This window comes from Leuresthes tenuis, unplaced genomic scaffold, assembly GCF_036924035.1.
Source record: "Leuresthes tenuis unplaced genomic scaffold, fLeuTen1.0.hap1 SCAF_23, whole genome shotgun sequence".
Taxonomy (NCBI): domain Eukaryota; kingdom Metazoa; phylum Chordata; class Actinopteri; order Atheriniformes; family Atherinopsidae; genus Leuresthes; species Leuresthes tenuis.
The window spans coordinates 18,330,490-18,355,562 of NW_027325377.1; the positions used below are offsets into that span (position 1 = coordinate 18,330,490).

Consider the following 25,073-nt stretch of genomic DNA (forward strand, 5'->3'; position numbering starts at 1 on the left):
TATTTAGTGAATCCTTGAGGGGGCGTTTTGAGGAATATAATTTCAAAACATGTTTACAGTGAAAGTTGCATTTTTTTTTTTTTCTGTTTAGTATGTCGAAGATGAATAAATGCATAATACTGTGTTTGGACTGCTGTCTGTTTTTAGCATGAGCTGCAAACACGTGACGCCAGATGCCTCTTGGAATCGAAAGGAAAATAAGCCAGATTTTATAAAACAAACTTTATTAAGCAGTGTGCAGAGGAAAGTTATATTCAAACATAAATAAGTTAGTATGCCTGTCATAGAAGATGCTGTCTGGTCCATTTTAAATGAAGCAGATGATAAATATAATGTGCCTTTTACCAGTAGAGGGCACTGCTGCGCAATAACTGAAAAATATGTTGATAATGGGGGAGTGTATATTTTTGACAAACTATGTCAACCCCATTCAATCAGCATTAGATTTGATAACCATGTGATTGGAAAGGTTATGACTTCAGTAGTATTTAAGTACTTGATTCAGTCGCAGTAGTATCTGTTGGAATGTTGGAATGCAGTAAAAACATTTACACAAATCAGCTCTTGTTATATCACCACTCAGTAAAATGTTACTTTTGATTTGACTGTTACAAACTTAACCTGCTTTTATCAAACATGTAAAATTTACAAACCTCTTGGCATTTGACAGTCTTGGCACTTGAGACCCGCAGTGACATCCATTAACCACACATGGAAATCTCATCAAACTTCCAAAAGCTTTTAGGCAGTTTTAGGTTATTTATGGTGTATGTTAAGCTGACATGCACCATCAAATACTCTGTAAAAATCCAGTCAACTTGCAGCACAAAGCAGACACTCATTTCGGGTCCTCAGTGTGATCACAAGTTTCTTTATAAATCAATAGTCTCACTACAGACACTTAAAGCGTCGATTTGTCTGCAAACACTGATGAATTCTTCCTGCACTGATCGATCTGTCTCAGTCGACAAGTCCAGGCTCTCCTGTGAGGCAGCTCCTAGAGTTTGGTATTGCCTCTGTGGGTCAGAGGTCACCACTTGGCCCGTGCCTCTTTCTTGAAGAAGATGCCTCGCGTGTCTTTCTGGGCTCGGGCAGAGGACCAACGAAGAGCCTCCAAGAGAGGTTCGGTAGAGGGAGCATGATGAGGAGCTTCCTCTCCAACGGTCAGGTGAGGAGCAGCTTGAGGATGAGCCCATGGAGGAAGATGCTGGCACACCTTCAGTGGCATCACCATGAGACTGGGAACAAGGGGGCTGGAGTTGTGAGGCCATGTCCATGCAGGAGGATGTCCGATAAAGACCGGGGTCAGTTGAGATGGGATCACAGAGGCCTTTGCTGGGAAGAGTCCAGTGATTGTTTACAGACATGTCACTGCAGCAGATAGGCCTAACAGGGCTGAAGAGACTCATGGGAAACAAGGCCTCACTGAAGAGGGCTTCATCTATGCTGCGACGCAGGTTTATAGGTGAAGGTGGTCGCAGATCTGCAGTGGAGTCACTGGTAAATGAAGATCCACCTGAGGTCTCTCTGCCTCCCCCATCCTCTGGTTTTTCAGAACCTCGTAAATCCAAATCCAAGTCTAGGTCTCGGTATGCTAAGGCCCGGTTGCTGTGATAGAGGAGGTCCAGGCCATTCAGGCTGCTACCAAGCCTCTCATCCATTAGCGTGTACAGAGGAAGATTCTCTGTCTCTCCAAGCCCAACAGTGTCGACAATAGCAAGTTTCTCTTGTTGGCTTAGCGTCCACTGGTAGCTCCCAGGGAGGATGGGCGACTTGGATGCTAGGAGTTCAGTCCAGCAACTTCCGGCATCAGGAAGCTGGTCAGAACAATAAACTGGTTGTGCAACCACCAAGCCTAAGGTGAAACAAACCCCGAGCTCACACAGTCTGCAGCTAAACTGAAAAGCCCACCAAGGCCATGGGTGGAAGACCTCTTCCCCGCCTGCGAGACCCATAGCATTGAGCATTGCATATAACTGAAGTCCTGCACATGCCAAAGAAAACAATGCTGAAAGACAAACGGTTACAGCTGCGCGGTTCCAGTCCCGGCTCTCAGCAAAGGGACAGCGGTTGTATCGCTCAGCCGGAGTGGGAGATGTGTTATTCAGGTGGTAGATGTGCTTTGAGTCTGCTCGTACATAGATGTAGAACACAAAATAGGCAGCAGATAGAAATGTTGCCAGCCCCACAAAAGCTCCACGGGAGATCAGTGACAGGGAGAGGCACAGGGGAGGCTTTGGCTGGTAGAACTTCACTAATGTTACCGGACCGAAGGCAGCTGCAAAGTGAAAGAACACCAGACAGGCCAGGAAACACGGTCTCTGGAAGGCTGAATAGGAGAGCTGCATTCTTGAGCGCATTGAGAGGAGAAGGAAAACCAGACCGAAAGCTGCAGTGAGGCAAGGAAAAGGTGCTTCATAGAGCATCAGTGAGGCCTCTGTGGAGGGTATGCGGTCCTGGTGGCCGTAGGCATCATACAGGAGTGAGAAGGACCTGGTGCAACCAGCAGCAAGGAGGAACAAGCTGACCAGAGCGAAGTAGCCACAGCCTGAAGGGCATCGCAGAGGCAAACAGAGCAGATTGAGTGCAGAGGCTAGTGTAAGCATTGCAAAACCACAGCCAGCACCATAGACATGTGCTTCCCAGGCCAAGCCCCAAGCTGCCATGGCACTGTTCCAGTCCGTGTACAAGGGCACCAACATGGGTGGAGCTGGGATCAGGAAGAGATTGTTGGACTGGTTTGTGGCACTGGTGTTTTGTGTGGGCTTGATGTCCGAGACAGTTGTGGCATCCCATGTGTACGAGAAATTGCAGATTCCAGAGAGTTCTTTATTGCAGTCTGGAAGTAAGGTCACATCGCTGTTTGCCAGGTTAGACATCCAGTCATCTGTATATGCAAGTACAGATAGGGTTTCAGGGGGAATTCCTGCAAAGAGAAAACATGATTTTGATGAAATTTACACAGCAAAGCTCATAGGATAAACAAGATTACTATCAGAATAAGTCACCGAGAAGACAGAAAACAAGAAAGTGTCCCCACTTGATGACTTGAATAGCTGTAAAAACATTATTCTTAACCACTTAAAAGCATGCATAGTATTGAACTACCTGAGCTGGAAACAAATTGGCTTTGATCCAAGATGCTGAAAGAGTGCTGTTCCTCTAATGGGCTAATCCTCTGTAAAGCTGGGCCCAAAGAGGAGGCATTTGTGTGTGCGTGCGTATGTGTAAGATCAACCCACTCAGAACCACAGAGCTAGCTGTTCTTGCATTACGTAAGCCATCTGGAGTTTCCATGCAAGTTACTTATGATTGTGTTAGACATGTTTTAGCTCTGGGAGGAAGTGGTTCAGTTTAGAGAATAGGCGTAACCTTGTGTTTCTGTGTAATTCACAGAGTAGCCTGCAAAGCTCATTTTAGCTGTACATGTTAATCTAGTTAAATAACTGGACGCAGACAAGTTACTTCACACAGCATAATGCATCACAGATGGGGTAAAAAGACAAACATTAGTCACTCTCTTTGCCTCCTGGTGCTTGTTCTTTGTCATAAAACATAACCACTGTCGTGTGCAAGCTAGAAAAAACCCCAAAAACACGTATTTTACAGACTGTGGCAGCTTAAAAAAATTGTTCTTACAAAGACAAGCTATGCCAATGCAAAAGAAAGGAGAGAAGCAGCCTCTGATTTGCACACACAAGTTCATTAGTCATTTTTCTGCAGGCTTGTCAGAGACAATAACTCCTTCATAATGAGTCTGAAGCTATAATGGACACAGTGACAGGGACAAATGGCCAGGATATACTGACAACACACTTAATCACACAACAGGCAGGTTTAGTGATGTATAGCCTAAATGCATTTTCATGTAACACAACCACTTTTTTTCTGATTAAAAATATAGCCTAGCATGAGCAAAGTGCACTGCCATGAGTGTCAAACAGTGGTTAAACTGCATCTAGCGATACCTGGAAAGTACATTAAATCTGGTGGCGATTTTATGTGCCAGTTTTAAACTGATGTGCAGACATGAGGACCACAAAACCCCTAAGTCTTCGCGTATATAAGTTGAACATGTCTAATTGGTTTCCTACAAAAGTCTAAAAGCAGAATTTATGTGGTTTTACATTTTTGTTTAAGTCCTCCTCACATGTTTTTTATGGGCTTTATTCTTGTGTTTTCCATCCCACCCTGTCCTGGTCTCCTAGTTTGCACTTTTGTTGATGATTTCTCTTCAACATGCTTTCAAATGGGAAACTCCCATAGGTGGGTTCTGTTATTTTTAAATTGGGGCAGTTTTCTTTAGCAAACGTCACTACTCTTTCTGACTGGCCTGAAATTTAATGGTCTCTTCCCATGCTGTATGTTTCTAATTTTGCCAGTCGTTGCTGCTTTTTAAGTGTATGGAACCAATATATGCCAGTTGCTATTTCTGTTTATGTCTGGTTCTGCACCTGGAGTGGAGAGATAGAACAGTAAGTTTTTGTTATCATTATGATGTTGCTCACATGAAAACTCCCCCTGCCAAAAATGTAGTTTCACATATTTTCTATAATGTCTCTGTAGTATTTTTGGGGGTATGTATATATTAATGTATTTACATGTACCCCCTGTAAAGAAAACTATGTTCTGCTTTTGCCGCAAATCTTCACAGATACGGACAACTTTCAAAAGTGCTTGAGCATTTCTTTGCCGTCTGTTTGTTGTTTTCTCTTGATCTTTTTCTTTGTGCCATTTTTGACCTCAGTGTTAAGTCACAGTGCCAGGCTGTGATGAAAATGTCAAGCTCGAGGAAATATGAGCCCACGACAAGCTGCTTGAGTATTTCTCAGTGTGACGCAGCAGTTCGGCTTCATCATTTCTGCAGGAGGAGCAAAACCACTGATTCACCTTTTTGTGAGGCTTTGTGTTTAAGCTGCTGCACTGCTTTTTTCCCATTAAAGCCTCATTATTCATTACCAGCAAAATGCCATCTTGATTGCTTCCTTAACTGCTTCTCTCTCATAATGATCAATTTTGCTTAGCGCTGTATTATTAAGACAGAAAGGGTGTGCATCAGTCAGAGCAGTTGTGTGTCTCACTTTCATGCCATTCAGCTCAGACAGGAAAGTATGAACTGTACAGCCATTAAGTGAGCAAGGCAAATGGACCAAACATCCTGTTTCACGCTGACATATGATTTGCTGGGAGGGTGTGAGAAAAATTTAAACATTATATCCTGACGTGTCTGGTACACCCAGAACATTACTTTTCATATTTGGAACAGTCCCCAAACACTTTTTTTGTATAAATCAATGAACAGTTAAAGAAACTTAACCACAGTCTGAAGTCTGTTTGTATTTCTAGATATTATTAACATGATTTATATGAAAAAGACAGACCCAACCAGTAAACAAGACAAATGCACCTTCAAATGTAGCCAAATTCCACATAAACAGACAAACTGGAAACCCTGACATACTCATGCTAATACTCTGATGTCAAGCGTGATATCTGCTCACTATTCGCACGCCAATTAGCACTAAACATTTAATTGTATGTGGCCGCAGAGCTCTTGATGAATAACCTAAAAATCTGTCTCAGATTGCAAGTTGATCCATCAAATTGAAATAAAGCCAAAACCCAATATTTCATTGTAATCAACCCGGCAGTGACTAACATTTCTGTCTGGAGTAAAATGGTGGATTGATCAGCGATAAATCCCTGATGCTATACAGATGAAAAATGAACAGATAAATCAGTGACTGTAATCAGTATTCAGAGCACTACGCTGAAATAATAACTCTGCATTTAAACTTACAACTAAATAAGCGCATAATGCTTGAAATCTGTAATCTCACAGATACTAAAGTAAGAACATAAAAATGATTAAGGTCTGTTTTTAATCTTGGTAAAAGCTTTAAATTATGACTAAATATATGTTACCTTGATATGATTGTTCCAGCTATATTATCTCAACCTAACAGACAACTCTGTAAGGGAAATGTGGGTTGAGTGTAAAACAAACACAGAGGTGTGGGCATAAACTGCGGAATAGAATATGTGGGGTTGAGCACAGTGTCAGGTCAGTGACTTGTCTGTCCATTTGTTTACTTTCCAGGGCGATGACTTGGATGTCAGTGAGTCAGGCTGAGTGGAAAACATGACGGTTGTTGAATTAGTGCCATGTTTTTTGCCCTGCTCATGTCAGTTTGCGTCCCATCTGAGCTGTCGGGCCGACCTAGCGGCCTGGACAGGGATTGGTATGTGCTGGTGGCTACAGTATAATGATGGATGAGAGTGTTACTTTCCACTGCGTGCTGTCTGGTCATCTGATACATTCCTGTGTGAACAAGTCCCTTGTGCTAAGATGTAGGCAGAAAACAAAATCTTCTGTGCAAACCGACCGAGAATCTATAAATGGAAGGACTGACTTAATTAAATATTTTAAAGATTTAGTTTAAAATCTACAATTTTATGACATTTTTGTTCCCCTATTTACATTTTCTGAGGCAGCTGGTGCAAGCTTGGATCAGCACGACGGACATTTTTCGATTTCCTGTCAGGTAGCCATTGAAGGTCTTAGAAAAAAAATGCAGCAGCTAAATATATCAGTTGTGGACTTGGTTGAGTTGTACGTTTAAAGTTCTCTCCAGCAGCTTTGCTTTCTTTATAATTAAAAAAAAACTGAGTTGAGATTTCATAGCCTTATTAAAAAAAATAGTGGTTTCAATTGGTCTTTGTATCCATCTAAAATAAATGTGCTGATATGCTCTGCAAATTAAAAAATGATACGGTCCTGATGTTTGCCCATCAAAATGACTGCTTTTGTGCAGTTGTTAGAGGTAGGGTAAGTTTGCAGATCGCCTGTTACTTATGGTTGGGTCTGCCATCACAGCTACTGATTCAATAAGAGCATGTGGCAGACATGTGTCTGCAAAGAGCTTCATGCACACCCCTGATGATGACGTCCATGATGTCTGCAGCTGTCAGCGAGCACCTCTGCAAGCCAATACAACTGGGTCCTGGTTGGGCATGTGCGCTTTATAGAAAATGCTGCAGCAGCCCTCATCAGGTGTTTGATTGCACTGCCTCTCACAGCCCACTTGTGCTGCCTCAGCTAACTGAATTTCTCTGTTCCCACTTACAATATGTTTTCTAGCTATTTTGAATTTTGTTAAAGTTCAATAACTGTGATGTTATTGAAGTCCTCACAAAATGTTCTGGGGCTCACCAGTTCCATAGGATTCAGTCTCCGTGGAGTACAGATGTAGTCATTTAATATCAAACCCGACAATTCAACCTGAACCATATTGTAGGGCTGACCAATGTGAATCTTGTTCCTACTCAATCAGTATGGTCAAATTTCAGGTCTAAATATCTGCAGCACTTCCAGATGATTGACTTCAAGCTGCCTCAAGACAATTTAGTCCATCATTAATGGAGTGTGATGGCAGAATGAGCAATGAGAATCCCCAGTCGAATCACTGTTAGTGAACAGGGCTACATTTATGTCTTAATTTCTTTCAACTTCACTCGTAAATCTTAAAAGGTCTCACTTGAGGCACCTAACCAGAGAGCAGCTGAGGTAATAAAGCAACTGAAGCAACCCCACATTGATCCTTAATTGGCTGCAAGTTCATTCTGCATCATGGACCTGAGGGCTTCAAGCAATTTTGATCTGATTGCCTTCGTTTTCAATTAGGTTCACCTTAGAAAAAGCAATTCTATGGGAGCTCTGTGAAATCCCGCATTTTTAGGAGGAGACAGTTGTGCGTGTGGGGAATAATTAAACCGCTTCTTAAACAGTTGGCATGATGTAAAAAGACAAGTCAAGGGTTTGTTTAATAGCTGTAAATGTTTTCAACCAGTACATTCAAGAACAAGTTTTTGCTTTGGGTGAGCTCAGACATTTGGCAGATGCAAAGAGTAATAACATTGTTGCTTCACTTCCTTGATTTTGACACACCAAACTAAATAGACCTGCAGCGTTCCATCATTAGCGCACGGCACATTTGACAAGTCTATTTTTGAAAATCATTTGACATCACCTGCTATTCTGGGAGAGGTAATGTGGGTTACATCTGCTCCTGTGAACTGGGCCAAAAGCGTATCTTTTTATAAACCCATCCGACCAGAAATCAGCCTCATGGGGAATATTCACAATCCACTAATGTGTAAGAGGGACATTATGAGAATCTCATTGATTTTACAATATGTAAACATATATATAACTTACACTGTTGCAAAGAGGGAAATGCTCTTTTCTTGCAGATTTGATTGTTATGGATTTTTAGTGTGTCTGTTTTGGTTTCTGGATATTCCTATGTCTTGCTTTTGTTGGGTTATCCGTAGGTTGCTTATGTTCTTTACCTTAGTTCAGCTGCCCATTTTGTTAGTATCCTTTTAAGTTCTTGTTGATTCTGTCTAGCTTTTAGTCATTGTTCTGGTGAGTTTAACAGTTTGGTTTTCTCTGCTGTTACCCACCACTATCCCCAGATGTCCTCAGCTGCCTCTTGTCTCGTGATCACCGTGTTGCCATCTGTTCCCCGTTTTTTTTTACTCACCTGCATCCGCTCACCTTAGGAGACACCTGTCATGTTGTCGCCTAAGTTTTTGTTTCTCGTTAGGTTTCAGTTGCTTTTTCCTTTTGTTGTACAAGTAAAGTCTCTGTTGATTCTGCCGTAAGTCCTGCATTTGGGGTCATTGTAATGATGGACTTTTTCTCGTTTGCCTCCGTAACACAACAAGCCAACCATGCGTTAATCTATAGATGGGTTTTAGCCCCTCCAAACAATTTTTGAGCTGCTTGCAAAAACTGAAACGATCTATACCATTGATGAAAGTCAAGGAATGTTTGAGGTTTACGTCGTATGTCTTGTTCTTCTTTTAATTTCTGCAGCATCATTTTCTAATTCGCTTGAGTTGGGAACACTTTGTGAAAGTCTTTTTCATTTCGGTCTGCAGAACCTTTTTATCTAGTACAGCACTCTTCTAGTACCTCCGCCCTTCTGAAGGAACAGCGAAGATTCTGTTTTTGTGGAAGCAGAGGAAGGAAAATACAATTGTGTTAATCTGAATAAAACCAGCCTCTGAAATGCATGTAAGCAGTTAGACCCAGAACAATTCAAAATTAAATTTTTCAAAGTCGAACTGACATTAGTGGGACAAGGCTCCATCTTTAGTACGCGCTCCAAGGTTCCTGTCCCAGCCTTTGACCTGGAGATAACAGAACAAGCAAAAAGTGGAGTCTAACTAAATGTCCTAGCTAAGCTGTAACCATAGCTTGACCTAACTATGCATGAAAACGTACTGACTGACAACAAACATGGCACTGATTCACGTCACACACAGCATGACAAGGAAGAGCGGGGAAGGGGTGGATTGCAGTGGCTTGAAGGGGAGCCGGCAAGTTTAGTCTAATTAAAACAGATTGAAAAGCGCACCCTGTTTAAAATTTGCCAACTGGTGACTTAGAAGAGAATCAGCGGAGGTGTCAGCTGATGTAAACTGGCACAAAAAGCACCTGAAACACGCTCATTTTCTTGGATATGGTGGCCTGCCTGAAGTAAAGTTATTCTCAGTTTGCAGACACCTTATGTTTGCAGGCATTTCTATGCCAGCCAAGTTTTTCCCTATTTTAAGTGTTACAAAAAAGAAAAAAAGTGGTGTATAGAAATACTGACAAAAATACAGCACTTCCCTGACAACTAATATTATAACAACCATTAGACAAACTGCCCTGACAAAACTGATAAAAATACTTTGGTATAAAGTGCAAACTGATCTGACAGACCAACAGAGGAACTTAGAACTTAGAACTTGTGTGTGTTTTCTGTTCTTTAAAAGAAGCTGCGGTCATTGGACTAGTGATTACTAATCTGAGAGACAGTGCAAAGACATATTTGTTTGGTGTGTGGGCACCGTTCACTATCTTTTCTGCTCTCAGGAGTCCCTCTCTAAAAGAACAGCTTCAATTAGCAGTTTTTCTCTCCCGCTTGTAGCAATTAGTGGCTTCAGGCAAAGAATGCAGGGCAATTGTTTCTTCTCGTCTAATAACAGATTTGCAGGTATCAAAACAGCAGCAGTATAGCTTATGAAGAAAGCAATATGCAGTCTTTTTTTTTTAATTTTCCCCATGACGTTAAAAATTTGCACACTCATGCTTCATATGGATTGGATGTTAAAGACAGTGACTTGTTCTCACCTGTGCTCTGTGGCGGGGATGTTGTTAGCAGTTTAGCGAATGGTGTGGAACCGTCTGCCAAACTTGTGTCAGAATCCCAATTTGCAGCAGAAGTAACCACACCTTCCTCTTCCTTCTTATCTTCTTTGCCAGGCAGCTCTGGGAAGACAAATGCAGTTTCACCTTTGAGTGATCTCAAAGCAAGCAGGAATATAATTCAATTTGCAGAGCACTGCTTTTCCAAAGTGGTCTGAGTTAAACAGATTAGTAAACCTGGAGCTTGCCAAAGGACAGTTTAACCCTCTCTGTTCCCTGCTCACAGCACATCTGAGACTCAACTCTGTAGAAAATGAAAGAACTATATTTCTTAACCCAGTTCTGTCAGAGATGGGCCCATCATCCACTTAGTTGTAGCCAGTCATCCATAGCGCTGTGTCTGTGTGGTCTAATTACATTGACATCCTTGTACGTATTTGGATGGGTGCGTACACTCTGCTCCATCACAAATAGACAAGTGCAACAAAGTAGAGTAAAAGAAAAACATCTCATAAGAAGTACAAAAAGAAAAATGACAAGAGCTAGAAATACACATTACCATTATCTTTTGTTTGAATTCAAGTCAATAGCAAAATGTGTTTTCATATTAGATTAAGTTAATCATTGTTTCTGGATGTTGCCCCAAATGGTGTCATTAATGACTGTTGTAATGCTGATTGAGATACAAAAATAGTCGATATAAAAAAATAATAATCTAAATTGCTTTAAAATGCTGCAAGCCACAGGCAATAATCATACTCATTCTCATGGCATTTAAATAATCATGAGTCTTTTAGACTTCTAAAGGAAAATGAGCTCAATAATTAACTTCACCGTTGGCTTCCGCACAGCTAGAACTCCATCTTGGGCAAAAAAGCTAAAGAAAATTAGGAATAATTCGTAAAAAGACAAATACTGCAGATGTATACACCTGAACATAGTTGTTGATCACAATGCCTTTCAAAACAAGTACCTAGAAGTTTGTAAAATCAAAGAATTTTACTGTCTTTATGTAAATTTCAAAGTCTTACTTTTCCTGTTTCATATGGTAATATCACTCATAGATTGTGAGTTGTTCTGTTTATTGTTTATCATTCTGATTACAACTTGAATAATTAAAAATTCGAGGCATAAGGGTCAGCTCTAATTTCAAAAACTGTGTGTAGAGTTTCTGTTGCGGTGTGTGTACAAGACAAGATCAGTGCTGCTTCTCAGATCTGCGGTAAAGACAGAAATACACAGGCCTGTGACAGTAGATTCAATTATGTCTAATAAAATCGGCCACAAATGGTTTAATGAGAGTAAACATGTGCTCCAATTCACTCACTCACTTATATAAGAACAGTGGAAACCATCTTTTTAGCACATCAGAAGCAACATTTCTGATGATCAGCTATTTGTAAGGAACGCTGAAAGAGCAAAATTAAAAACAAAAAAGGAACTGAAGGAGGCAGGCACAAGATAAATCTCCATTTTACTTACTGAGTAGCTAAACCCACATGAGTGCTGAATTATCATTTTAGCTTCATCTAATCAGTACACACATAATGCCCCTTCATGATGTCCTTGTGGCCTCAAAGAGGTCATATAATGCTTTTGGGAGTTTGGGAGAAGACACTACTCCTGAACTGGCTGAAATATCTAAATTGTAGTCCAGGCCCTCACTTTTCACTTTTCTAATGTAGTATAGGACATAAGAAGGTATGTAGGCCTAGGTCTTTTATATTTCAGACAGAAACAAGCATACCCATTTCTAAATCCCCTCTGATTTGAATCACATAATGTTTTAAGCATCACACTTAGACATGATGCTTGATAATCAGATAGTCAGTCTAAGATAATCACAGACAATGTAGGTCATACCCTACTCAAGTCACTTACTGATTACTGTTGTATTTTTTGAATTTTTATATGTAATATCGCAACGAATGAGTCTCACGGATGTTTTTTTTGTGTGTGTGTATTTTGGTTTTCTGTGTTTTGGTTTCTTATTTCTTAGTGCGTTGTTTAGTCCGTGTTCTGAGTTCATGTTTTTTGTTATTTTGAGCTTTATTTCTTTCTATTCTGTTTTCAATCTTCAGCGTTATATTCTGTTCCTTGTCTTTACCCCTAGATGTCCTCAGTTTTCTTGGTCTTGTCCCCTGTTCTCATTCACCTGCCATTTGCCAGATCGTTGTTGTTTGTTAGCCTGTGGATTTACGTTGTCGTTCATGGTGTCAGTTAGTCAGTCAGTCAGTCTGTTCATCTGTTCATCCTTTGCACCTCTTTAGTTTTGCTATTGCAGTTTTCTGAAATTCTGAAATGTATTCATTTTTTGTTTTGTTTTACACCATATTAGATAAAACAGTTGACCAGGCAGAACAGACTGGGCCTTTCAGTACATGAACTGTAAAAAAACAAGGGCTAAAATTAAGTGCTTCAAGCAAAAGGTGACAAGAGGTGCTGCTACAGCTTTGAAGCCTGATATGAAATCCACTGTTTCTCAGGGAATAACAAAGGTTTTTGTGTTTGTCTTATTTACCACGCAATGCAAAATGATAAATCAGTTTCTTCACATGCACCACCAGCAAAAACTTTGCTGTTTGCTGTTAGGGATATAGCCATCGTAAGGGCATCAGATATTCATGTCACATGTTCTCTGTGTTAAGTAAATCCATTTCCATAATCAATCTAGCAGTTACCAGCTACGCTTAATCTGTTTAGTGCTCTTATCGTGGAGACCATATATTCTTGCAGGTATTAATGGAGTGTGCTAAGGGTCTTGTCTCACTGCCTATTAGTACATGGAAATGGTGGGAGGAGGGGAACAAGTACAGGATGAAGGAAAGCTTTTCAGGGGAAAATTTACAGCATTGGATCCACATTTCCTTCACCTTCAATTTTCTCCCTTGCTTCTTAAAATTGCCCTTGCTATCTCATGTTGCATGGTCTCTTAATAGATGATCTGACACAGATGCAGGGCATTGCTGTTTCTTTTATACCTGACAGCCTCCTCAAGGGTAAGGCCACATAGCAAATGCTCTCCAGATCCATAATAAGTCCTCTGCTTTTTTGCGCCAATGATGTTCACCACCTCCAGGGGAAATTATTCACTTTGTGCAGAAATAGGGAGTTCATATTAGGGATAATGTATGATAATACAAGGATGCCCTGCTTACATTTTCATATTGTTCTCCACCTGTGTCCTTTGGCAAGAATAAAATCCTCTAACTACTGCTAGACTCCAGCTCAATAAACACAAGCACCCAGGGAAAAAGAAAAGCAATACTTGTTTCCATTTCTAATTCATTACCAGAAGCATCTCTCAGCCCTGTCTCAGTGTTTTCAACTGTGAAAACAGCCAGAGCTGACATGTGTGTCCACAGACAAAGTGATAGGGATTTGTTTTGGTATAGACACAAAAAAGATTGTAAAGAGGGAGGGAGGATAGGGGGAGGGATAGGGGAGGCTAAATGGCAAGAAGGCTGTTCACCATCCAAAACTGCGACTGGCGACCAGGGGGTCCCACAGGAGAGCTGGATTTCGCTGAGCGTGCGCTTAGAATACTGATACATGAACACAGCAGTCCTCCCCTCACATGTGACCCCCCTCTCCTCTGTTTGCCATCGGTGCACAGCTGAAAACAAGAGCAACACCGATCGCCCCCGGACAAAACATCCGCCAGATTCAGTACAGACTGGGAGTTCAGAGTCTGGAATGGTTGAATTCCAACACAGCTAATGTAAAGGCAAAAAACATTCACTTTTAAGCTAATGAAAGAAGCGTAAAATCAACATATTTAGACTTTAAATCCATTCTTCAGTTTGTAGCTGAAGAATGGATTTTGATCTTTTGGCTTTGAACATACAACTCAGAAAAATAGAAGTATAGATGTAATGCCAAATTCTAGAAGAACCTGTCTAACATGTTAAGAAAGCTTCAGAACTGCAATGAAAGTAACCTTCATGGTGTTTATGTCAAAACCCAAAAGTTGTTGAAAACCAAAACTTATTATCCATAAATGTTTTATTTGATCTTGTTTAATTTTTTATTAGACAGCAAAAAGCTGAAAACAAACCTCTCTAAATGATTTGGTATTTGTAAAATTAAAGTATTGTGATTCTTCGTATACTGTCATTTTCTAATACATTTTTTGTATCCTCATCCATCCAGCTGTAACGGCTTTGTCTTGTTCAGGGTCGAGGGGCCAAAGCCTCTCCCAAATGTCACTGGCCAGTAGACTGGTTCCGCCATGAACAGGTCAGTAGTCTGTTGCAAGGCAAGCTCATACTCATGCAGTAGTCTGTTGTAAGGCAAACTCTTTTAAAATAAGAGGTATGATTTTGGACTAGGGCTGTATGGTGGTGTGGTGGTTAGCACTGTTACCTCACAGTGAGAGGGTTCCAGGCTCAACTCCTGCCTGGTGCCTTTCTGTGTAGAATTAGCATGTTCTCCCCATGTGTAGTTGTGTGGCCATGTTATGGACCAGCGACCTGTCCAGGGTGTACCCTGCCTTTTGCCCGATGACTGCCCGAAATAGGCTCCAGCCCGCCTGCGACCCAATCGACAGATTAAGCGGGTATAGAAAATGAATGGATGGATGGATTTTGGACTACGGGAGGAAACCCGTACAGACACAGGGAGGATCTTCAGACTCCACGCACAAAGGGAAACAGGAGCCTTTGAGCTGTGAGGTAGCAGTGTAAACCACAGTAGCAACATGTTGACTATCATATATTGTAAGAAAGAAGGGATTAGAAAACAATTACAGACTAAACTAATTTAAATGTCATGTTCTGAAGACAATATTCTAAAGACAATATTAATGGACATTTGGTGGGAATGAAAGATTGGAAAATCATCCGTCATGATTTTATCAGATGGATTCCTAACCCTCCCCCTGCCGGAGAATAATCAACTAATCATTTTCTGGCCCAACCTTTGACCCTAAATGATGAATGTGTCTGTACCTGGAGGAGGATCTCCTTCTGAAAGCTCATTAGACATACAGACACCAGACTACCATTGCTGTTGGGGGATGGGTCGGTTGAATAGGAGTATTGCTTCAATGTCACCTTAGGATCTGCTGAAACATACAGCCTACCAGTCGTTTGTTTTAGTTGACAATCTTTTCCATTCCATGCAAGTGGAAAGCATGCATATTAAATTTCAATCGAACTGTCTTTCCTTCCATTGTCATGGGGTAATGGCTCATGCAGTGTTTGAGCAGTATCAGTGCTAATAAATTCATTATAGATGGTTCAAAGGGTGGTTAGAGGGATGGATAGATTTCTAAAAAAGGGTGGTTTAAATTATTCTTTGGTAGCGATTGTGGAATGCAAAATTAACTGATGGTATACAGTCAATGGTCTTTTTAATCACCTACTACATGTTGCTCAATGGCTTCCGATGTTTTATTCTCAGAGTGCATTGGAAATTTAATAAAGATGTGTCATTCAACTGCTGCTCTTGTGCAGCCTCCCATCCCTGTACTGAGAGCAGCCGTGATGCTGACAGTCATATCTCCACAGGTTTAGCAGCCTGATGCTTTTGCTTTTTGACTACTGAAGATCACCATGTCACACTAAAAAATCTTCGCTGCCTTTTTAAGGTACCCAAATTATTCGAAGAGTCAAAGCTCTTACTGCATTGCTCATCCCTGTATTATTGAAGTTCGATTCTTCAGTTTTACTTTCAGCAGGAACTGGTTTTCATGCAAATCTCAGGTCTTTCACGACTCTCTGTGGCAGAAATGTCGTTGATCAAAGCCGAACTGTCGGCAGCCTTTGACAGCCCTTTATTGAATTCTAAAAACCTGCCTGCACATGAGTGATCACATCTATTGAGTCATTCCAGCCTCTATTGATTTGCTTAACTTTGCTTACCTTCTGCTATTGGGACGTTAGCCCTTTGGCTCTGAGTTGTGCTTGTTATGGATTCGAGGACTAGTTTATGATCGATCCTGGAGGGAGTGGAGATGACCCCAAGCTGTTCCTCTCCAATCCCAGTTCTGTTCTCTGAGAAATCCATGTCTGCCTGACTTTGTGTGGGCTGAGTCTCTGATACCGTGACTTCTACTGTAAGAAGGGCATCACTGACAGTTGAATCTCCTGGTCCTCTAACAAATGTGATGTCTGAAGGGGTAGGATGAGTAACAGACCTCAGAACATGTGTGCTCGTCAGTCCTAGGTTTGATGTTGTTGTTTGGGCTGCAGCCCATGTCAGAGTGGTAGGAGCTGTAGTTTCTGGCGGTATTGCTGAAGAAATCCTTTCTAAAGACTCACCAGTCTCTCCATATACAGTGTGTTCCTTTGGAAGGTGAGGAGTAGTGGCCCCCATGCTGGGTTCAGTTACTGCGGTGCCCCATGGTGGGTGGATATGTGTTGCATTTTGTTCAGGAGTGTTAGTGCTGGTGGGACTGTTGGTGAACAGAGCGTTTCTGATAAAGCTGCTGGTGGGAGAAACAAGAGCATCTTTGTTGCTCTGAGCTATGTGGCTGTGCGGAGAATCTGATGTCCCTGTGGGAAGTGATTCGGTTCGTATCTTTGTCACGCTTGTAAGTAGCTCCGGAGTTAACGTGGTTGGCTGTTGAGATTCTTCAGAAATGCTCCCTTCTCTTGATCCTGTGTGGTATTGTAAGTATTCGATTGGTTCTGTCAGCCCTTTGATGGGTGTGGTCAAAGCAACGGCAGCGACATCATCATCATCTGAGCTCCCATAAAAAGGGATCTTGAACCGAAGAGAGGGGATGGAAGGAAGCTTTGGCAGGGATGGGGTCCACCAATAAGTACTGGGTTTTTTCTCAGGTGGGTTTTCATTTGATGCTGTAGGTCCCCAGAGGGCATCTTCATCAGCAAGAACCTGCCTCTGGAGTATCAAAAAATACCAGAAGAAAAGAGCTAAGGTCTGCTGGAGGCAAAGCATGCTGTCGGCAGTGTTGCACGGATCGTCACATGTTGTTCTCCATTCTCCTGCTCCCTGAGGCGGGTTTGTCTGGCTCGCCTATGAAATGGCCTAGAAGACAAGAACACACAGGACACTTGGTGACATACTTTTTCTCTATTGGTGGACAGCTACATTTGGGTTGATATAAACTTGATACAATTAACATCTGCTTGTTTTCCTTTTTATCAAACATTTCTGGCAGGCAGACCTTTAGTTTCTCAGAGCATGGCCTCCTTAAAGTAAACCAAGTATAGAAATTATGACACCCATAATAAGCGACAGCCAATGTTACCAGGTTACAAAATATGTTACCTACCACAAATCACAACAAGAGCTTAAGTACTATGGCCACCCTGCAATTAGTGGTGTACTGTTAGATGTGGTCAGTCAGTATTCATGTCATGCTGTTGCTGACATGCATACTGTCGTAATGGTTTGGCTGCTTTACTGACTGACTGATGAGAGAAAGAACTTCCGTCCACATGTGTCCCATTCAGCTAGGAGTGGTCAAAAAATAATGTCCGGAGTTCAATAGGGGCAAGCTAGTAAAGAGTTGGGGTCCGGCTTGCCAGCACAAGAATGGAGGGACCTCTTATTCTTTTGTGGGGCACCAAATGGTTCAAAGTCACTAGCCTGTTGCCTCAGTGAAAAGACTGGAGCACCAAAGGAATTCCCCCTGTGAGAACAACAACCTGTATACTTTAGCTGTACTTAACTCCCCCTCAATAACCCCCAGCTTTGGCCTTGCTCTCCTTCAGTCTCAGATTTATTTGTTCTTTAAAGCAGATGGAAAAAGATGTTTGTGTGGGAGTGAAAAAAAAGCATCGATATTCACAGAAAGCTACTATTAGACTGAAGCTTTTCCCAGCTTCTTTGTTATGTTCTCACTCCCTTTCTGAACATTTCAGCTTCACTGTCAACCTCTATTCCGTTATATTTATAACTCACTTTTCTCCAAATCCACGCTCAAGCTCTCTACTTTCTTAAGTTTTTACTATTTCCCCTCACATACAGTGTAGAGCCACAGCCATAGGAGTCTCACTGATCATGAGAGAAGGGATTTGACCAGCCATCTGCCCCTGTGTTCATGCCTGGGGGGGGTGAAGCCAGCCTGGATACAGTCAGATATTCACTTTAAGAATAGAGTGTCACTACCAAGGGGTTAAACATAGAGCTTCCCACACACTCCCCAGTTTTAGCACTTTGACTGAGCAGCATAAGTTCCCAAAGGAGGTGTTTGTTTTTAGACACCTTTGTGTTCTAGCCTGCACCAACCAACCTGCACATAGTGACATTTCATTCATGCAGAGGTATGATTGTAGGTGAATTCAGACCAAAGTCTGCACCCTAGCACAGTGAGCAGCTGTTCATCAGCATGTACAGTTCTTTAGTAGGTACAAACACCCACGCGTGCGTTTTTTATTGGTTTCTTATTGACATCTTGCCAGTAAGTTCGAAAGGCAATAAACTTGCTGAAGCTTGCAGCAAATGATCTTTCATACACAGTTTCCCTCATGTTGATTTGATGCATAAAGTCTATCTATCTATTATTTAAACAGCAGGAACTATGTATAATTAATTTTGGCTGAAGTTCTCACATTTCACTCCAATATCACTTTCATCCAGTGTCATTTAGGGTTGGTGAAGGGGAAATCACGTAGAGTGAAAACAGTTTTTCAGTGTATTTCATCTCTCTTTTTTTGTATGATTGAATAATTCAGGAATATTTAGTGCTATTAAATAACCTTTTGTTTGAAAATAGAGTTTAGAGCAGACTTTTCTTTAGATTGAAGTCTTACCATAGATTTAACTCTTCCAAAAATGTAGAAAAAGAAGCAGTTTAATGTTAGGTGACATAAAGAAGTGAGGACTATCTCTTTGGAAGAAATGTTTTTTTCAAAATACAACAAAAGTACAACAAAATACAATACCCCAAGCTGAACTTGGGGCTCTTCAAGCACTTCACAGATATAACTAATTTGGGGAAACCAGCTTCTCTTGATGATCTGGGAAAGTTTTGATGTTGTGTGAGCACCATTGCCTTCTCCAAAACTTGGGAGACAAGCTAAAATACAGATACAAGTAAAAATGTTATTGAAGTTACTCTAACAGTAGCTTTAAACATTAGAACATTGGAAAACTCTAGCTTGGACCCAAGTATAACCAGACAACCAATGATAATATCATGATATCATCACTTATATTTGCTTCATGTCCCTGTCACTCACCTGGTTTTAGTTTACTGATTACCACACACCTGCACTGTGTCTGTTATCACTTCCCTCTGAATATATATTACCTGGATTTTGGTTTCAATTTACCATATCTTCATCAGTTTTACCCTCCCCGTTCCCTGTTGTCTGAACTTTACTCCTTGTTTCCTAAGCATTTGAACTCCTTGTTCCCCTGGGATTGTGTTAATTTACCTGTTCCTGCTCTGACAGTTTATTTGTCTTGTTCAATAAGAGATTAAAGTTTATTTGTCTCCTTCACATGCCCACGTTGCCTAAGTCTGCACTTGGGTCCAATTTTATCTGAAACTGTGACAAGCAAGGTCCAGTTAATTGATCACTTTGTTTTAAGCCTTGAATATACAGTGCAAATGAATATTCTAACTGCTCACTGCCTGCTGTACCATCTAACTAAAGCCTACTGCCGCAGTATGCCATCCTACAGGCCCCATCTGTTCAGAATTTTGATGGTGGCTGTGGGGACAAAATTTAAATGTTGATTAAGAATAATTAGTTAGTTAGAACATCAGATTTCCACAAAACCAATACAATAACGCATATCATTAGAGCTGAGAGGAACTGCAGTGTCATGTAATAAAAGCTTTAACCACTATGAGTAAATACTGAAGTTGAAACAAGCAACTCAAGCTAACTTACTGATTAGGCCCTCCCCAGCATTTAATTAAACTGTCTTGCCATCACACATCAGATACATGCCTGCTTAAAGGACAGCTGGTTTGACAGACAGCAGTGCAAATGGAACAAAACTATAAAAAGTGTCCATGGGGAGTTTACAACTCCCTTCTATTATTTTGCTGGCGTTTTGTCTCGCTGCTCCTGACAATGACAGGGCCCCCGTCACTGTACTGCGCTCAGTGGAGCCGAGTTGGAGAGAGACAGGGACGGGAAGACAGCAAAAGACAAGAGCAGTAGAGGAGAGAGAAAGAGACAAACCAACCATATTGACATTCTGTTGTGGCATTATTAGTCCAAGAGAGGAAACTCTGCAGCAGTCTCCTTGATGCGCTTGTCAGTTTGTTGGCTAGAGCCTCTGTGTGTGTTCTGGAGGTGCCCCCACGTTATCTCTCCTTTCAGCGCTATCAGCCATCTTGATCACAATCTGCCTTCAACTTGCTGTGGCGTATTTCTTTATGGAAATTTCCTACTTTTACATCAATATGACGTTGGAAACATAGCACTGCAAGCCCCTCTGGGATCATAATAACCCTACTGTAGTGAGGCTTACATTATTAAAAGAACAGAAATACTCTGAGAAGGAAGGAAGGAGAAGAGGAAAGCTATAGAGGGGTAGGTGAAATAGACACATAGTGACTGAATTAGGGGTGTGTGTCCCCGCTGATTGACTGAAATTGAGAGGCTTTACACCACGGGGAGTCACAAATGAAGAAGAACTGGCTGCCGGCAGTGTCATTACTACATAACAAACCCTCTGTAAGCATGGCAAGGTCTGCAGATTAGTGAAACAGTCCAGGATACTGTAGTAATTCACCTCCCTGCAAATGGTTACTGTTTTTTTTCTCTGTCTGATGTGTGGGTGTGCATATTTACAAGCATTACTTTTCATTTTAGTGTTATCTCCATGGTTATATGAAAGTGTCGTAGCATGTGAGAGCATATGAGTCCACCCATATGTTTCTATGTTTTGGTTTCTTTTTCAGCTGTTTAATATCACAAGATCCAATCTGAGGAGTTTACAGTGGCTCCTGGATGGCAGCAAATATTTACTCTACATAAACTAACATAGGTCAAGTGTTCTGTTAAGTGTTTGACAGCTTAATATAGCCATCAGGGATCCATATATAAACTCTGGTTTGAAAAAATGCCTCTTTTTGAGGCAATAGTACAACATATTATATTTGTCAGCAGTTACCATAAACATTGATTAGATTTAACATTCCACATGAGTACTGCAAATGAAAAGGAATCATTGTGTTTACTGGAGAGTGACATCCTTAGAGGAGGATCATGTTTTCATACTACATATTTTGTACAGCGATGTTTCCTTTGCCCTGATTTGCCAGCTGTACTTTGTTAGAATGAGAAACCTCGTGAAAACAAGAGGACTCCTGGAGGTTGCGGCTTCTGGCCAATAGGTGTGGTTTTTGTGATTTGTTTTTGTAGAGATTAAATAAATAAGATGTAATGAATTCATTTGTATGCTTTAGAGTTGATTCTGTACTGATTTTTGGCATTGAGTGGTGCCAATCTAAGTGTTCCCCCGTTTCTGTTTTTTATGCCATGTTAGGCTAACTGCCTGTTGGCTGCAGTCTTGTGTTTCATAGGCCAGACATTTTCCCAAATATTCAAGTTGCAACTGCAATACCACTTTGGTGAATGCTAATAAGAAAATATTGTTTCACAGATGCATTTACAAATATATGTGTGAGCTTGACTGCTATACTGGCCAACCAATGTTACTGGCCAATTATCCCGGTCTGTGGGTTTTGTCTTGTTTATTCGTTTTAGTAATGTTTTCGTCATTCAGATTCCCATGTTTATGATCTGATTTACTTCATTTTGTCATCAGTTCTCCCTCTGCATCTTGGTTAACTTTTCTTCCTGTTTCTATTTTGTAGGTTTTCCTACCTTGCACATACTGAAAAGATTATTTTCTAATCTTAATTCATACCGGGTCCTAGTTTGCTGATGCCTCACCTGCATTGTGTTTGCTTTCTTGTCCCTCAGTATGTCAAGTTCCAGATTGTCATCATGATGTTTGTGAGTTGTTTATCATGCTTGTTCTGGTATTGCCACACTTGTCTTTATGTTTTAGATTTCTGAATTTGGACACCCTGCCAATGCAGAACCTTTTTGGTTTGTTTGAGGTGTTTAAGTGAAATTATTTTCTTCACCTGCCTGCTTGACTCCTGTGAGGCCGGGTCTTGGAATCTCTCTCCTCATTGCTGCACATCGTGACACCGATATTAGCTTAATCACAGCCATATTAATATAGTTCTTTGATCATTGGTTATTTGAACAATTTAGATATGATTGAATCCCATAGTCTGTCTAGCAGAGCATAAGACAGTCAAAACCATGTTTGACAATGAATAACACAAGTCATTCTGTGATCATATCACGTTATACTTCCTAAAACTCCACATTTACTTCAGCTAGCCCCCAAATCATTTTCAATTTATTATTTTTTTTTATCTGACATCCATAACTAAGTCATGAGTTGAAATGAATTCACAGATGGAATTATGCAACCACTACTGTCAATAGTCCCTGGACAGCATTGACCATAATGAGAGCGGTTCTCTTGTCTAAGAATAGCTACACCCATTGTTGTGTATCCACAAGAGCTCAGTCACAAGAAGGATCCCAGCAGGTGATGTATGTCCAGTTGGCTTTACAACCAAACAAGATCCTGAGTCATTCTATTTACAAATGAGAGTAATTCCTCAATCATTTAATCTGTAGCATGTGTTCTTTCACGCAGATTACCCCTCAGAATATCAGCAGTGCAGCTATAAACATCTTATATGTCACACTTGTGTAATTGTTCCTTCACTTTCTCTTCATTTTAGTTCAACTGTATTCCAGTGCATCTTGCGCTCCACCTCTTTAAAACCCCACTTCAATTCCTCTGAAATGACATTAATTGTGCTGGGGTTAATACTTGTGTTAGCCCGAGAGCTGATGAATGTAGTGAACCTGCTTATTTCAATGGGCGCTCTCAAACACAAGCGTTCCACTGGCTGCCTTTGCCATGGTGACAGCTGAAGCCGAAGTCGTCGTGCTAATCCCACGGATTTGAGCACGTTTTGGATTCTGCTGTTCCGTTTGTAGAAGTGTGCTTCACTCACATGCAAATGGGTCTTACACACACATTTGCTGATTTGCTCTCACCAAAACAGACGCACAAGCCCACATATATTCTGTGCGTCCTTGATCTACAATGGAATGTACAAACATAGATATAATCATGTGTTCTAAACCAGAAAAATAATGCAAGTTAAAGATGTTACCAGCTTTCTATATGAGGTTTGTCCAGATGTCCCACTGACCGACATGCACTCTCACACTTTTCATGTATTGCTTGTTTGCCTATAGATTTACCAATTAATGGTTTGCTCTTATCTTAGTCATGATGTCAAAAGTATCAACATAGCAACATCAATCACCAGCCCTCTCACATGTGTTTGATGAAATAAAGTGTGGTATAGGTGTCAGTGTGTTCACCAACAGTATAACTGCTGCTACAGTGGGTTCCTCGGTGTGTAACAGCACGCATATAAGAGTCAGAGCCACGCATCCCCTATTTTTGGAAACCAGCTTATTAAAACACAGTCGGACAGAGAGACAGAGACAGGCAGATTAAAGAATGTCAGTTGCTTACCTGCGAATTTATGGAATAAGATGGAGAATCCAACAGCCAGCGGTGTGTGTGAGAGAGAGAGTGTGCTGCAGACGAGACGGTTTTTGCGAGCCTATGTGGGTTTGACTGTGTGGAACTGAGTTTCAGTCTCCCTCCCTCCCACTTGCTTTCTCTCTCTCTCTCTCTCTCTCTCCATTTCTCTCTCTCTCTCTCGCTCTCTCTCTCTCCATGTCTGCCTCTATCTCTCTCACCCACTGCATCAGTAGTCCGTTGGCTCCCGTCACAATGCCTGTGGTCACACCTCACTGAGCAAATTGTTCATTAGCGGAGATCACACACAGCCGAGGACACCAGGAAACACGGTTACTCCAAAGACAATGGCTTATGTAAACATACATTCTGAAAATGAAATGCAAAGCCTTCACATACACAACCTGAAAGCTGCTGACCTTTGAGTGCTGCTGGTTCTAAGCATTGAATTTCGACCTAATATAACACATGCTGATGTGGACCTTTTGGCTCTGCAAATCAGATATCCACTTCATCCACCTCGACGTGAATACAAGCCCATGTTAAGATTATGAAAAGTCGTTGATTCCTTCTTAAACTGGGCAAAACCATCATCTAATCGAACATCAATGTTCAACGTGTAAAGGTTTAAGCAGCAGAAAATGACAAGTAACAAACAGTGCTATCTTTTCAGTGCACTCTTAGCCCAAACAGCATCCCTGACCTTCTGTATGGCTTCACACTACTATTGCTACTACTACATTACAACATAGACCAGTCTGACAGAAATAATTTATAAGGGCCAAAACACAACAATCCCTCTTTGAGTAGGCTGTGTGAAAAGGGCCCAATGAGAAAAAGACTACGTCTCCCTTGATTTATTATTTTAGTCAACATCCTCAGGAAGCTGTTTTGGAGAAGAACTCAGGGATCATATCTTCCCAATACAGCTTGATGTTCATCTTGTGAATATTATTTCCATTTAGACTAAATAAACCAGGTATTTGAGGCTTTGAGATTGAGATTCACATGGATATGCATAGCTTTACTTGCTGTAAGTCAGATCTACCTCTCACTTATAACTATAGCCTATATATAAGAGATGGATGTAGTCACCATGATGTCACCTAAGTTGCCTAAAGTCTTTTTGCAAAAGAGTGGACCTGTAGAGGGATACTTGTTACCTCATTGGGAAAATAAATCCTATCTTTAAGGCCTAAAAACATTTAAATTGGCAATTATTTTCTAAAAAAAAGGACTACCAGAACACAGATTGTAAAAAAAAAAATCTAGCAAAAGATATCTGAATGAATAGTGTGAAAATTCTTGACTTGGTATATCTTGAGAGAATTTGAATGCCTTTTTT

The 25,073-nt window shown here is 41.0% G+C and overlaps 1 protein-coding gene across 1 annotated transcript; it reads right to left on the minus strand.

Annotated features, from left to right (window-relative positions):
• Positions 1-232: 232 nt before the first annotated feature.
• prrt4b (proline rich transmembrane protein 4b) lies at positions 233-23,813 on the minus strand. Its single transcript, XM_072377183.1, has 4 exons — positions 23,720-23,813; positions 16,066-17,194; positions 10,187-10,324; positions 233-2,926 (listed from the first exon to the last, which is right to left on the minus strand). Exons 2-4 carry the CDS (start codon positions 17,102-17,104, stop codon positions 873-875), a joined length of 3,231 nt encoding a protein of 1,076 aa, XP_072233284.1. The 5' UTR covers positions 17,105-17,194; positions 23,720-23,813; the 3' UTR covers positions 233-872.
• Positions 23,814-25,073: the final 1,260 nt, after the last annotated feature.

Coding starts and splice junctions, on each gene's coding strand:
- prrt4b (XM_072377183.1), bottom strand. CDS start 17,104: ATGCTTTGCCTCCAGCAGACCTTAGCTCTTTTCTTCTGGTATTTTTTG. Junction 10,325..16,065: donor TAACGTCCCAATAGCAGAAG/GTAAGCAAAGTT, acceptor TTGTCTTCCCAG/AGCTGCCTGGCAAAGAAGAT. Junction 2,927..10,186: donor ATCCCCGCCACAGAGCACAG/GTGAGAACAAGT, acceptor TTCTCTTTGCAG/GAATTCCCCCTGAAACCCTA.